Source organism: Zalophus californianus, chromosome 6 (genome assembly GCF_009762305.2).
Source record: "Zalophus californianus isolate mZalCal1 chromosome 6, mZalCal1.pri.v2, whole genome shotgun sequence".
NCBI lineage: Eukaryota > Metazoa > Chordata > Mammalia > Carnivora > Otariidae > Zalophus > Zalophus californianus.
In genome coordinates, this window is record NC_045600.1 from 86,235,811 (window position 1) to 86,251,563 (window position 15,753).

The 15,753-nt window shown below is 39.7% G+C and overlaps 1 protein-coding gene across 3 annotated transcripts in view; it reads right to left on the reverse strand.

Moving 5' to 3' along the window:
- The window catches only part of SPG11 (SPG11 vesicle trafficking associated, spatacsin), an 82,091-nt gene that overhangs the window by 13,568 nt on the left and 52,770 nt on the right, over positions 1 to 15,753 (reverse strand). For all 3 annotated transcript variants that reach the window (XR_003515691.1, XM_027570146.2, XM_027570147.1), the window contains exons 28-30: positions 3,777 to 3,939; positions 1,733 to 1,947; positions 539 to 1,286 (exon numbers count right to left, since the gene is read on the reverse strand). Coding sequence is in view for 2 of the 3 variants with exons in the window: in XM_027570146.2 (XP_027425947.1) it covers positions 539 to 1,286; positions 1,733 to 1,947; positions 3,777 to 3,939 (1,126 nt within the window). In the remaining variant the exon portion in view is untranslated. The remainder of the gene's footprint in view (positions 1 to 538; positions 1,287 to 1,732; positions 1,948 to 3,776; positions 3,940 to 15,753) is intronic.

Consider the following 15,753-nt stretch of genomic DNA (forward strand, 5'->3'; position numbering starts at 1 on the left):
TGAATGCTTTCTCCCTAAAATCAGTAACAAGGCAAGTATGTCTACTCTTACCACTTCTATCCAATGTCATACCAGAAGTCCTAGCCAGTGCAATAAAGTAAGACAAAGAAATAACAGGCATTCAGATTGGAAAGGAAGATATAAAACCATCTCTATTCACAGAGAGTATCGTCTGTAGAAAATACCGAGGAATCTATAAGAAAACCCCTAGGATAAGCAAGTTTAGCAAGGTCACAGGATACAAGATTAACACAAAAATCAGCATATTTCTATATACTATCAATGTACAATTGGAAACATGATTACTGGTATAGAGTAAATTTTAATGAACTAGCTACAAGTCAAACAGATTCCCTCTAACTTTGATATACAGCTAGTTAAAAGACTTAAGTTTCTATTTCATTGACTAGTTAATTACCTAGTTTATGGATTACCCTTGACTTGTATAACTAGTAGGCCAAAAGGGACCCTTTCTTTCCGGGAAATAGTACCAACAGCTCCGTTCAGGACTCAGGGCAGTTTGATCTCCTTCACTTACTGCTCTGGACTTTCCTTAGTGGAATGCCAGGTTCTTCTTCCTCAAGCCGCTCGGCACTTTGTAGGAGAGCATGGATCTCTGGGCGCAGGTCATCCACACTAGCTTCCCCTGAGGCCAGTGCTCTGCAGTGCAACACCAAGGTGACATCTTGGTTATAGAAATGAAAATACCGACATACTCTACTTGCTTCATGCACGCAGCCATCATCCAATAGGCGCCCAATCAGAAAGTCCAGTGACTCCTGCCCCTTCCAATCCAGTCTGTTCTCACAAGTCTCTTTGGATGGAAGGCCATTAAGTTCCAAGTATTTTGATGTGTTCAGAGCAGCCAACATGGAGAGTGAAAACTTACTGGCTACGCTATCAAAGGAAAGTTCCCCACTAGTTGAGATGTGCTGTGAAAACCTGGGCTCTGTTTCCTGTTTTTCTCTGAGGGTGTGCTGGGTGATGCGGCAGAGCCAGATCTGCTTCTCCAGCTCCTCCAGCTCGTCCACAGGCCCCAGGCCCTCCTGAGCCAGCCAGTATGCTGCCAGTGTGAGCAGCAGGTGCCGCTCCTCCGTGCGGCTCTGGCCCTCCTCAGCTGGGGGCTCAGGTGCCTCCGGGGCCTGAGCTGAGAAAAAGGAAGAAGCTGCTCTGCTTGAAATGGAATTTTTCTGAAAACTCTCATGACATTTTTTCCAGAAGTCAATTCTTGCTTGTTTCAGGGACCACTGGCCAGTGTGTTTTAAGGTCTGCATTTCCCGTGTTATCTGCAAAATTTAACAAAACACTTTTTAGCCTTTCCTGGATAAAGAAGTATCATAAATGCTAATGCTCCCTACGTGTGCCAGGCTTGTTAAAGCCAAATCAAGTCAGAGAACATGAGACTTGGCTACAGATGATCCTGGATATTTTATCTGGAAAGTTAAACTATGAATAGCAATTCTAAATTTATCTAATTGAACAGGGTTCAAGACAAAGCCATCCTATATTTAATTCTATTCAAAGCACAAGAGCTGTGGCATATCCTGTAAGCTAACCTTGGTTTCAAGCACACATTCTATGCTAATGGGCATCCTAGGGCTCATCCATTTCTGAAAGTAATGTATCAAAAGTAAAAAAGCCTCTTCTCCTATAAATTACATATCTCATTTGATTCTGTTTAATGCTAGCTCAAAAAGCTAAGATTTCAAATAACTTAAAAGACTAATGATACCTCTTCAATAACCAAGTTGTCCACAGGTAGTTCTGCTAATTCTGCTACCCTTCTGGCCAAAGCAAACTGTCCCTCTGTCTCCAGTTTTTCCAAAATAGATCTACATTCATGCTGAAAATTCTCAAGGCTGTAGCTGCTAATAATTCCATGACTAATGGCTATGGATGTGTCCTTTAAAATTTGGCTAAGGACACAGAGTTTCTTCACATCTGGACCTGTGCCAAAGAGAAGAGGGTATAAAACATTTAATCAGTAAAATGCTGCCATCAGAGGGAAAGTATGTCTGTTTAACACAATAATGCGATTAAAGAGAACACAAAACCTATTTTTCTACTCTGGCTGGCTAGCAGATGAAGCCATAAGCCATCTTCTATATGTAAGAAGTATTTAAGGTTCGCATAGGGGCTCAATCTACACAGCTGGCTTTATACACAGGGCAGATGTTGGTGGTCTGCTATGTAGTAGCAACTCAGTCAACCTTGGGAAGATCTGGCCATTCATTCAGGCCGATCCCATCTCTTTCTGGACTTTTCTCCAACCCTGAACAAATTTGTTTTTATGATTGTTCACTTGCTCATTCAGTGCAGACATCATGTGGATGACGACACAGAACTGGCAGGACAGCTGGAACTGCAGCTGGTCAACAGCCAAGTCCCTTAACAGAGCACATCATATTCAGAATGGAGCATCATTTGCTCCTTTGGACAACTATTTAAACCAGGGAGACCCAGCTGAGCTCTTCTTCTTCTTCTTTTTTTTAAAGATTTATTTATTAATTTGAGAGGAGAGCATCGAGCAAAGCAGAGGGGCAGAAAGAGTCTTAAGCAGACTCTGTGCTGAGCACAGAGTCTGATGTGGGGCTCAATGCCATGATCCTGAGATCACGACCTGAGCCAAAACCAAGGAGGGGCATGAAAAACATTCTATAGGAGCCTATTCCCAGTGGCACCTGCTGGGCTGTGGTGTGATTTAGGTAGTTCTGGGGACAGGGAGACACCTTGCACAATATCCACCAGTAGGGGGATGCTGGGTTTCTTTGTTGACAGCATATAAAACCCAGGTTTTTAGAAAAACAACTTCTTTTCTCTAGGCACATGCATGTTATACACACACAGAACACAAATGTTCTATAAAAACAAAAAAATTGTAAGAATAAAAGCAGTGTAACGGTTAACAACATAGACAAGCCTTATAATTTTTCAAGGACACAGTAACTCTGGCAAGAAAACAGGAAGTTCATTTCTGAAAAAAATTAAAATTACTACACATCAGTGAAAACACCTGTATGTTAAAAGGACCTACTATTTGGTCTACAGAGCAATGGACAAGTCCCCTTTTACAGACACTGCGTTTTCGAAACACCCCCCTTTGTTCCCAGTCTTCAGCCCTGCCAGCCTGCACCACAGGCACTGAGCCCGGCATTCGGTCACTGTTCTGTGCAGATATGAGCTCTCCAGGTGAATATCTGTGAGTTTAAATGTGATAAAATAACCCTAGTAGTGAAAATGTCAGAATCTAGTAAAAACAACAACATAATTATGCAACAAAAACTTGAAATTATCCAGTCGAAAAGAAGGTAAGGCAATAATTGGTTTCACTCGATCAGCAACCACCTTAGAGACTGCCAGTGTCTGGAGGAATCCGCAAAAAATAAGTATCATTATGTTTTTGAAACCTTCAAAATGGATTAGTCATTCGCGAAACAGAGTTTGTGACCCTGAGCAATGATAACATGTTAAGACTACTTGTCAGAAAAAAGAATGACAGTGACAGGGTGGAGACTAGTCAGGGGGAAATGCAGCTGACAAGTCCTCAGAAGGAGTAGACAGTTGTATTATTTCGAGGTTATACCCAGTTGTGCTATGTTTTCAATGCTTTAACCATGACTGAAGTTTCCTGCAACCTCTTCTTCAAGCCTCATTAGGGAATGTAAATGTAATGTTATATATCATATGCGTTTTCATTTCCTGACTGCCCTTCTAAAATATTTTTCAAGATTAAGGAAGCTAATTTCTTAACAACTTAACTGTAAGGACTATCTTACCATCAGAGAAGAGCTTTTCTATTCCAACAAAGAGCTGTAAAAGCTTCCCCAGTTCATATTGGGTCCCACACTGCTGCAGCATAAGCTTCAGAAGGAAACACACCTGCTCCTTCAGCCAAGGGGCAGGGATGGTAGCGTGGACCCTTGTGGCTGCCGTTTCAACCTAGGGAAAGAAGAGGGGGTCAGGAAAGCTGGATTCACAGGAACAGCAAATCAAAAACCTCCAAATTTGGGAAGAGCTAAGAAAGCCAAGGTACTATTGAGAATCATCTCCTATCACAAAGGGGAACGCTTATTTGGGTCCTTTCCAAATGACAGGAATTGGAAGCCCGCCTTGGAGGAGTGGCGAAAAGAAGCCCTCCTCCGTGGCAGCTCTGTGGTTTGTCTCCTTGTGGGACGTCCTCCTGGAGAGAGCTGTGTGTTTCGAAGTCAAGGATGAACAAGAGACCTAAAGACTGAATGCCAGCTCTGGAGTGAACGGATGCAGATACCCTCAAGTTAGTGACTGCCCAACAAATAACCCTGTGAGTTGCTGTGACATTATCCTGACACGTTTCACTTAAGAGCTTTACAGAGGGATGTAGGCCTGCCCTGGAGTCCAGAAGATCTGAAATTCATCAATCAAGACCTCTTAGAAAGATTTAACATTGCCCAATGTATTCTGCCCGTTTGCCTGTAGTTTTTACTACCATTAGGGGAGGATCTCGCTTAAGAACCTGGATCTATGTCACTACAATCAAACGCTAGCAGTATTAATAGAAAGATGACCCCAAGAGGCAGGCTGCGTTAGCGTGAATTAGAGCATGAGTTCTTCGTCTTTATTTACTTGTTTAACTACTCCTGTTGCTGCAGGAAGGGGGTCTACAGCAGGCAGGTGATGGAACTGGTCGAACAAAAAACATACATGGAAGTGAAGGGCAGAGGCAAGGATGGAAGAGGTGCACTGTCCCTCCAAAGGGACAAGCTGGAGCAGGGGCAGTCAGGAAGGAGTAAGACATCTGGGAGGACCTAAATATACAATGAAAAACTATAAAACTCCTAAGAGATAATATAAGAGGAAACCCAGATGACTGTGGATATGGTGATTCCTTTTTAGATACAACATCAAAGACATAATCCATGAAAAAATAATTGACCAGATTGATTTCATTAAAATTAAAATCTTCTGCTCTACAAAACAAAATCTCAAGAGAATAAGACTAGCAACAGACTGAGAGAAAATTTTTGTGAAAGACACATCTGATAACGGACTGTTGTCCAAAACACACAAAGAACTCTTAAAGTGGCAAAAAAAAAACAACCCACAACTCTATTAAAAAATAGGCTGAGGGTGCCTGGCTGGCTCAGTAGGTACAGTGTGCAAGTCCTGATCTTGGGGTTGTGAGTTTGAGCCCCGTGTTGGGCACAGAGTTTACTTAAAAAAAAAAAAAAAAAAAAAAGGGCTGAAGACCTTAACAGCTACCTCACCAAAGAAGATATACAGAGGGCAAGTAAACATGTGAAAAGATGCTCCAAAACATATGCAAATTAAAACAATCACCTACTGCAACATACCTATTAGAATGGCGAGACTTTGAAACACTGACAGCACCACAGGCCAGCAAGGATGTGGATCCACGAGAACTCTCAGACATTGCTGGTGGGAATGCAAGTGATAGAGCCACCTTGGAAGACAGTTTGATGGTTTCTTACAAAACTAAACATACTTTTACCACTTGATCCAGCAGCTGTGCTCCTTGGTATTTACCCAAAGAAGTTAAAAATTTACATCCACAAAAAAATGTGCACAAAGATGTTTAAAGAAGGTGTATTCTTTAAGATTTTATTTATTTATTTGACAGAGAGAGAGAGAGCAAGAGAAGGGAACACAAGCAGGGGGAGTGGGAGAGGGAGAAGCAGGTTTCCCGCTGAGCAGGGAGCCCGATGCGGGGCTCGATCCCAGGACCCTGGGATCATGACCTGAGCCGAAGGCAGACGCTTAACGACTGAGCCACCCAGGCGCCCCTAGAGCAGCTGTATCCTTAAGTGCCAAAAGTTGGAAGAAAACACTAAAAAGAAATGAGCTATTAAGCCATGAAAAGACATGGAGGAAACTTAAATACATATCGCCAAGTGAAACAAGCCAGTCTGAAAAGTCTATGTTACATATAATTCCAATTTATACCACATTCTGGAAAAGGCAAAACTGTGGAGATAGTAAAAAGATCTGTGGTTGCCTGGGTTGGGAGTGGGAAGGGATAAATAGGTAGAGAACAGAAGCTATTTTAGGGCAGTGAGACTACTTTGTAGGACACTGTTATAACAATGCATGTATGCAGTTATACGTTTCTCCAAATGTATACCTAAGGAATGTACAACACCAAGAGTAAACCCGAGTAAACAATGGATTTGGGGTGACTATGATGTGTCTAACTATAGGTTCATCCTTGGTAACAAATGGACTGTTCTGGTGAGTGATACTGATAATGGGGAGGCTCTAAATGTGTGGGGGCAGGGGATATATGGGAAATCTCTGAACTTTCCTCTTAAATTTGTGATTAACTAAAACTGCTCTAAAAAATAAATTCCTTTTAAAAAGGTGGGGATGGGGGGGTGTGTTGGTGCAGAGTAGAAAGTACCAGGATCTGTCTCCTCACTTAGACCTGCACTGGCAAGATCTGTTCAATGCAATTATTTTGGAACTCTAGAGTCTGTTGAAGGCTTTCCTGTTCCAGAGGAAGACCCAATGGAAAGTAAATTGCTGATAATCTTGGTCAATTTCTGTCTTTAGCAGTGGTGGCTACCCACTCCCCATCCTTAGCCACATGGGAGGCAGCTGGGCATGTACATGTTTCTGCAGCAGCTTGCACACGGCTTGTAGAAGTTGCAGGGACAAAAAGGAACCTATCCTCCAAATATCAAACATTGGTGCTCTGTTGTTTCCAACATAGAGGTGCAGGCAAGGAGGTGAGCTGCTATTGTTGTCTCATTTCACCCACCGGTGCCAGCCCCTGCCCCTCCAACTGAACAGACTTCCAGAGATTTAAAGGGCTGGCACCAGGTCGCCTGAGTGGCTCAGTTCGTTAAGCGTCTGCCTTTGGCTCAGGTCATGATCCCAGGGTCCTGGGATCAAGTCCCGCATCAGGCTCCCTGCTCAGCAGGGAAACTGCTTCTCCCTCTGCCTCTCCCTCTGGCTTGTGCTCTCTGGCTTTCTCTCAACCTCAAATAAAATAAAATCTTTAAAAAAAAAATAAAGAACTGGCAGCCTTTTCCTCCCCACTCCCTTCATTTTCTGCTTTTCTCCCTCTTGGGAGCCAAACATTAAAATCTGGACAATAAAAACAATTGCATATATGAGGAAATTTAGAAAGTGACTCTGTATATGCAGGGAAAGGCTCAGAAAAGACCTGAGAAGACCTTAGGTTTACACTTCATGCCGATCCTTGGCACAGAAATGACTTTTGACCATCCAAAACCCAAAAATAATAAGGAAAAAAAAACCTAACAAAAACTACAAACCCTGGGGAAGTGGGAGAATCTGATTTCCAGGGTCACCACATTATTAGATCCAAATGTCCAGAGTTCAACAGAGAATCACAAGGTATACAAAGAAACAGGAAAATAGGGCTTATTCAAAGAGAAAAAAAAAATGACAGAAACTGTTCCTAAAACAGACCTAATGGCAGATACACTAGACACAGATTTTTTTTATTAACTAGACAGATTTTAAAACAACTGTTTTAACTAAAGAAGATGTAGAGAAAGTCAAGAAAACAATGTGAACAAAATGGAAATATCAACAAAGAGAAAAACCTAAAAAAAACAAAATTCTGGAGCTGAAAAGTAAAATAACAATGAAAGTAAAATTAAAGTAACAAATTTACTAGAGGGATTGAAAGGCAGATGTGAGCAGGCAGAATTAAAAATCAGCAAATTTAAAAGCAGGACAATGGAAATCATAAAGTTTGAGGAAGAGAAAGAAGACTGAAGAAAAGCAAACGGAGCCCTAAGGGACCTATGGGACATTATGAAGTGGACTAACATAAGTATCATGTAAGTCCCAGAAGAAGAAAGGAGTAGAGAAAATATTTGAAGAAATAATGGCTGAAAACTTCCCAAACTCGATGAAAGACATGAATATAAACAAAATATAAACATCTAAGAAGTTCAACTCTAAGCGAGATGAACTGAAAGAAACCCATAATGAGACACATTATAATCAAACTTGCTTAAGATAAAGAACAAAAAAAGAAATTTGGAAGCGACAGGACAGAAGTGACAGATCAAATACAAGGGACCCTCAAGAAGATTATCTGCAGAGTTCTCATCAGAAACTTTGGAGGCCAGAAGACAGTGGGCTGATATATTTAAAGTGCTCAAAGAAATATACTGTCACCAAGAGCCCTATATCCAGCAAAACTATCCTTCAAAAGTGAGGGGAAAATTAAGACATTCCCAGGGAAACAAAAGCTGAGGGGGTCTTTGACCACTAGACTGGCCTTGCCAAGAAGTCTGTAAGGTAAAATGAAAGGACACTAGATGGTAACTCAAAGCCATATGCAGAAATAAAGAGCTCAATAAACGTAAATACATGGGCAATTATAAAAGCCAGTATTACTGGGGCGCCTGGGTGGCTCAGTCGTTAAGCGTCTGTCTTCAGCTCAGGTCATGATCCCAGGGTCCTGGGATGGAGACCCGCACCGGGCTCCCTGCTCAGCGGGAATCCTGCTTCTCCCTCCCCCGTTCCCCCTGCTTGTGTTCCCTCTCTCGCTGTCTCTCTCTCTGTCAAACAAATAAATAAAATCTTAAAAAAAAAAAGCCAGTATTACTGTAGCAGTGGGTTTCTGTTTTCCATGTGATTTAAGAGACTAATGCATATAAAGAAAAAAGAACAATTATTAGTATAAAAGCTGGTATTGCTGTAACTAGTTTGTAACTCCAAATCTTGTTTTCTTCCTAATTTAAGAGATTAATGCCCTGAAAGGAATTATTTATGTTTTGGGGCACATAAGGTATAAAGATGTAATCTGGTGACATCAACAACTAAAAGGTGTGAGGTCAGAGCTGCAAAGGAGCACTTTTCCTATGTTATTGAAGTTAAGCTGGCATAAATTCATGGTAACCAAAAATAAAACAGCTATAGGATAAGCACAAAATGAAATGAGAAAGGAATTTAAACATTTCACTACAAAAAATCAACACAAAAGAAAACAGTAATGTGGGAAATGAGAAATAAAGAAGCTACAAGGCATAAAGAAAACCAATAGCACAATGGCAGAAGCAAGTTCTTCCTGGTCAGTAATTACTTCAAATGTAAATGGATTAAGCTCTCCAATTAAAAGACCGAGATTAGCAGAATAGACAAAAACACATGATCCAACTATGTGCTGTCTACAAGAGACTCACTTGAGATCCAAAGACATAAACAGGTTGAAAGTGGAAGGATGGAAAAAAGTACTCCATGCAAATAGTAACAAACAAAGAAAAGCAAGGGTGGCTATAATAGTATCAGACAAAATAAACATTAAACTTTGTCTCTTGTAAGAGACAAAGGAGATTAGATACTAATAAAATGTTCAACACAGCAAGAAAATATAGCAATTATAAACATTTACATACTTAATGACAAGTGATCAAAAGCAAAAGCTGATGGAATTGAAGGGAGAAATAGAAAGTTCTACAATAACAGCTGAAGACTTCAATACCTCACTCACAATAATGGATAAAATGAGACAGAGATAAGAAAATAGAGGCCCTCTCAATAGATGCAGAAAAAGCATTTGACAAAGTACAGCATCCTTTCTTGATCAAAACTCTTCAGAGTATAGGGATAGAGGGTACATACCTCAATATCATAAAAGCCATCTATGAAAAACCTACAGCGAATATCATTCTCAATGGGGAAAGGCTGAGAGCTTTTCCCCTAAGGTCAGGAATGCGGCAGGGATGTCCACTCTCACCACTGCTATTCAACATAGTATTAGAAGTCCTAGCCACAGCAATCAGACAACAGAAAGAAATCAAAGGCATCCAAATCGGCAAAGAGGAAGTCAAACTCTCACTCTTTGCAGATGATATGATATTGTATGTGGAAAACCCAAAAGACTCCACCCCAAAACTGCTAGAACTCATACAGGAATTCAGTAAAGTAGCAGGATGCACAGAAATCAATGGCATTCCTAAACACCAACAACAAGACAGAAGAGAGACAAATCAAGGAGTCGATCCCATTTACAATTGCACCCAAAACCATTAGATACCTAGGAATAAATCTAACCAAAGAGGCAAAGGATCTGTACTCAGAAAACTATAAAATACTCATGAAAGAAATTGAAGAAGACACAAAGAAATGGAAAAACGTTCCATGCTCATGGATTGGGAGAATCAACATTGTGAAGATGTCAATGCTACCTAGAGCAATCTACACATTCAATGCAATCCCCATCAAAATACCATCCACTTTTTTCAAAGAAATGGAACAAATAATCCTAAAATTTATATGGAACCAGAAGAGACCCAGAATAGCCAGAGGAATACTGAAAAAGAAAAGCAAAGCTGGCGGCATCACAATTCCGGACTTCCAGCTCTATTACAAAGCTGTCATCATCAAGACAGTATGGTACTGGCACAAAAACAGACACATCGATCAATGGAACAGAATCGAGAGCCCAGAAATGGACCCTCAACTCTATGGTCAACTTATCTTTGACAAAGCAGGAAAGAATGTCCAATGGAAAAGAGACAGTCTCTTCAACAAATGGTGTTGGGAAAATTGGACAGCCACATGCAGAAGAATGAAACTGGACCATTTCCTTACACCACACACAAAAATAGACTCCAAATGGTTGAAAGACCTAAACGTGAGACAGGAGTCCATCAAAATCCTAAAGGAGAACACAGGTAGCAACCTTTTCGACCTTAGCCGCAGCAACTTCTTCCTAGAAACATCGCCAAAGGCACAGGAAGCCAGGGCAAAAATGAACTATTGGGATTTCATCAAGATAAAAAGCTTTTGCACAGCAAAAGAAACAGTCCACAAAACCAAAAGACAACCGACAGAATGGGAGAAAATATTTGCAAATGACATATCAGATAAAGGGCTAGTATCCAAAATCTATAAAGAACTTACCAAACTCAACACCCAAAGAACAAATAATCCAATCAAGAAATGGGCAGAAGACATGAACAGACATTTCTCCAAAGAAGACATCCAAATGGCCAACAGACACATGCAAAAGTGCTCAACATCGCTCGGCATCAGGGAGATCCAAATCAAAACCTCAATGAGATACCACCTCACACCCGTCAGAATGGCTAAAATTAACAAGTCAGGGAACGACAGATGTTGGCGGGGATGTGGAGAAAGGGGAACCCTCCTACACTGTTGGTGGGAATGCAAGCTGGTGCAACCCCTCTGGAAAACAGTATGGAGGTTCCTCAAACAGTTGAAATTAGAGCTACCGTTCGATCCAGCAATTGCACTACTGGGTATTTACCGCAAAGATACAAATGTAGGGACCCGAAGGGGTACGTGTACCCCAATGTTTATAGCAGCAATGTCCACCATAGCCAAACTGTGGAAAGAGCCAAGATGCCCATCGACAGATGAATGGATAAAGAAGATGGGGTATATATACACAATGGAATATTATGCAGCCATCAAAAGGAATGAGATCTTGCCACTTGCAACGACGTGGATGGAACTGGAGGGTGTTATGCTGAGTGAAATAAGTCAATCAGAGAAAGACATGTATCACATGACCTCACTGATATGAGGAATTCTTAATCTCAGGAAAGAAACTGAGTGTTACTGGAGTGGTCGGGGGTGGGAGGGATGGGGTGGCTGGGTGATAGACATTGGGGAGGGTATGTGCTACGGTGAGCGCTGTGAATTGTGCAAGACTGTTGAATTACAGTTCTGTACTTCTGAAACAAATAACGCAACATATTTTAAGAAAAAAGAAAAAGAAGAAGATAACAGGAGAGGAAGAAAAGGGGAGTATGTCAGAGGGGGAGACGAACCATGAGAGATGATGGACTCTGAAAAACAAACTGAGGGTTCTAGAGGGGAGGGGGGTGGGGGGATGGGTTAGCCTGGTGATGGGTATTGAGGAGGGCACGTTCTGCATGGAGCACTGGGTGTTATGAACAAACAATGAATCATGGAACACTGCACCAAAAACTAATGATGTAATATATGGTGATTAACATAACAATAAAAAAAATTAAAAAAAAAAAAGAAAATAGAGGCCCTAATACAATAAACTGTATGGATTAACAGACATATAAAGAATGTTCTACCCAAGAACAATAGAAAACACATTCTTCGCAAGTGCACATGAGATATTTTCCAGGAGAGACTATATGTTAAGCCATAAGTTTCAATAGATTTTAAAAGACAGATATACAAAGTATTTCCTCTGACTACAATGGAATAAAATTAGAAGTCATCATTATCAAAAGGAAAACAGAAAATTCACAAAATCATGCAAATTAAACATGTTTTTACAGAGAGAGAGGTCTCAAATTACTAAAATCAGAAATGAACGTGGGGCCATTACTACCCATTCCACAGAAATAAAAGGGATTATAAGAGAGTACTATGAACAACTGCATGCCAAAAAGTGGGTAACTTATGAAATGGGCAAATTCCTAGAAACGTAAAACCTACCAAGACTAAATCACAAATAATGTTAATAGACCTATAGCTAGTAAGGAGATTGACTCAGAAATTAAAAATCTCCCCACAAAGAAAAGCTCTAGACAGGATGGCTTCAGTGGTGAATTCTAAAAACATTTAAAGAAGAACTATGACCAACCTTTCTCAAACTTTCCCAAATTACTGAAGAGGAGGGAACTCCTCCAAACTCATTTTATGAAACCAGCATAATCTGGATACTAAAGAGATGAAGACACTATAAGAAAACTATAGACCAGTATCTCTTATGAACACTGATGTAAAAATCCTCAACAAAATACTGGCAAACTGAATTCAGCAGCATATTAAAAGGATTATTCACCATTATCAAATGTGATTTATTCCCTGGGATGCAAGGATGGTACTACAAAAAAAAAAAAAATCAATCAACATATATATCACATCAACAGAATGTAAGAAAGAAACCTCACATGATAATTTCAATTGATGTAAAAAAAAGTATTTGACAAAATTCAATACTATTTCAAGGTTAAAAAAAAAAACTCAACAAATTGGGAATAGAAAGAAACTATCCTACATAATAAAAGCCAGAGTGAACATTTTACTCAATGGTGAAGGACTGAAACCATTCTTCTAAGATCAGGAAGAAGGCAAGGATGTCTGTTTTCAACACTTCTATTCCACACAGTATTGAAAGTTCTAGCCAGGGCCTTTAGGCAAGGGGGGAAAAAAAAAAAAGGAGCACCCAGTTTGGAAAAGAAAGAAAATTATTTCTGCAGATGATATGATCCTATATGTAGAAAACCCTAATGATTACACACACACACACACACACACACACACACACACACACACACACATTCAATAAATGAATTCAGCAAAGTAGCAAGACAGAGAGTCAACACACAAAAATCAGTTGCATTTCTATACACAAACACTGAACAATCCATAAAGGAAACAATTCCATTTCTAAAAGCATCAAAAAGAATAAATTACTTAGGAATTAACCAAAGAAGTAAAAGACTTGTACAGTAAAAACTATAAAATACTGAAATTAAAGACAATAATAAATGCAACTTCCAATTTCATGGGTTGATAGCCTTAATGTTGTTAAAACAATACTATCCAAAGTGATCTTTGAATTCAACGCAATCCCTATCAAAATCCCAATGATGTATTTTTACAGAAATAGAAAAACCCATCCTAAAACCATTTGGGATCTTAAGGGACCCTCAATAGCCAAAATAATCTTGAAAAAGAAAAACTCATGTTCCCTGATTTCAAAACTTACTACAAAGCTGTAGTAATCAAACAGTGTACTATTGGCATAGAGACATAAAGACTAAGAGAGTAGAACAGAAAGTCCAAAATACACCCTCACATATATGGTCTAATGATTTTTGACAAGGGTGCCAAGACTATTCAATGAGGAAAGGACAATATTTTCAACAAATGGTGCCGGGAAAACTGAATTTCCACATGCAAAAGAATGAAGCTGGACCCTTACCTAACACATACAAAAATTAACTCAAAATCGGCTAAGAACCTAAATATGAGACCTAACACAATAAAAACTCTTAGAAGAAAACACAGGACAAAAGCTTCACAACACTAGATCTGGCAATAACTTCTTGGATAGGACACCAAAAGCACAAGTAACAAGGGAAAAAATTGGCAAATTGAACTTCATGAACACTTAAAAAAATTATGCATCTAAAGACACTATCATCAGTAAAAAGGCAGCCCAAAGAATGGGAGAGATTATGTGCAAATTATATATGATTAATATGTCAATGGGATTACTTCAATAATATACAAAATTCCTAAAAACAACAAACAACAAGGTTCAAAAATGGGCAAAGGACTTAAATAGACATTTCTTCAAAGATGATATACAAATGGCCAATAAGCATGAGAAGATGCTCAACATCATTAATCATTAGGAAAACGCAAATCAAAACTACTATGAGACACTACCTCATACCCATTAGGATAACTACTATCAGAAAAACAGAAAACAATGGGGTGCCTGGCTGGCTGAGTCGGTAGAGCATGCAACTCTTGATCTTGGGGCCTCCACATTGGGTGTAGAGCTTACTTAAAAACAAGACAAGTGTTGAAGAGGATGTGGAGAGACTGGAAGCTTGTATACTGTTGTGGCAATGTAAAATGGTAAGGCCACTACAGAAAGCAGTATGACAGTTCCTCAAGATATTAAAGATAGAGTCACCATATCATCCAGCAATCCCACTTCTGGGAGGAATACCCAAAAGAACTGAAAGCAGGATCTCTAAGAGATTATTTGTATACCATGTTCACAGCACAATTAAAATGTGGAAGTTACCCAAATATTCATGGACACAGGAATGGATAGCAAAATGTGGCATATACATAAAATGAATGTTTTTTTCATTTTAAAAGTTATTTTTATTGTGGAAAAGATCATATATGCAAAAGCATGCGTAAAATATATCTACACTGTTTAAGGAAAAATAAAAACAATTTTGATGCTGAATATACAAGGTGGAGAAATGGAACTCTACTAGAAGCTTAGATTACCCCTCCTGGATGACATCACATCCCTACAATCTCCCTCCCAGGAGGAAAAGTTATCCTCATTTTTTCTTTTTAATTTTTATTTAAATTCAATTAATTAACATATAATATAATATTAATTTCAGAGGTAGAGGTCAGTGACTCATCAAATACCCAGTGCTCATTACCTCATGTGGCCCTCCTTAATGCCCATCACCCAGTTACTCCGTCCATCTGCCCACCTCCCGTCCAGCAACCCTCAGGTTCTTTCCTATGATTAAGAGTCTCTTATGGTTTGTCTCCCTCTCTGGTTTCATCTTGCTTTATTTTTTCCTCTCTTCCCCTATGATCCTCTCTTTTGCTTAATATGAGTGAGATCATATGATAATTGTCTTTCTCTGATTGACTTATTTTGCTTAGTATAATACTCTCTAGTTCCAACCACATGACTGCAAATGGCAAGATTCCATCTTTGATGGCTGAGTAGTATTCCATTGAATATATATACCACATCTTCTTTATCCATTCATCTGTCGATGGACATCTGCACTCTTTCCATAGTTTGGCTACTGTGGACATTGCTGCTATAAACATTGGGGTGCACATGCCCCTTAGGGTCATTACATTTGTATCTTTGGGGTAAATACCCAGTAGTGTAATCGTTGGGTTGTACGGTAGCTCTATTTTCAATCTTCTGAGCAACCTCCATACTGTTTTCCAGAGTGGCTGCACCAGCTTGCATTCCCACCAACAGTGTAAGAGGGTTCCCCTCTCTTCATCCTAACATCTGTCATTTCCTGACTT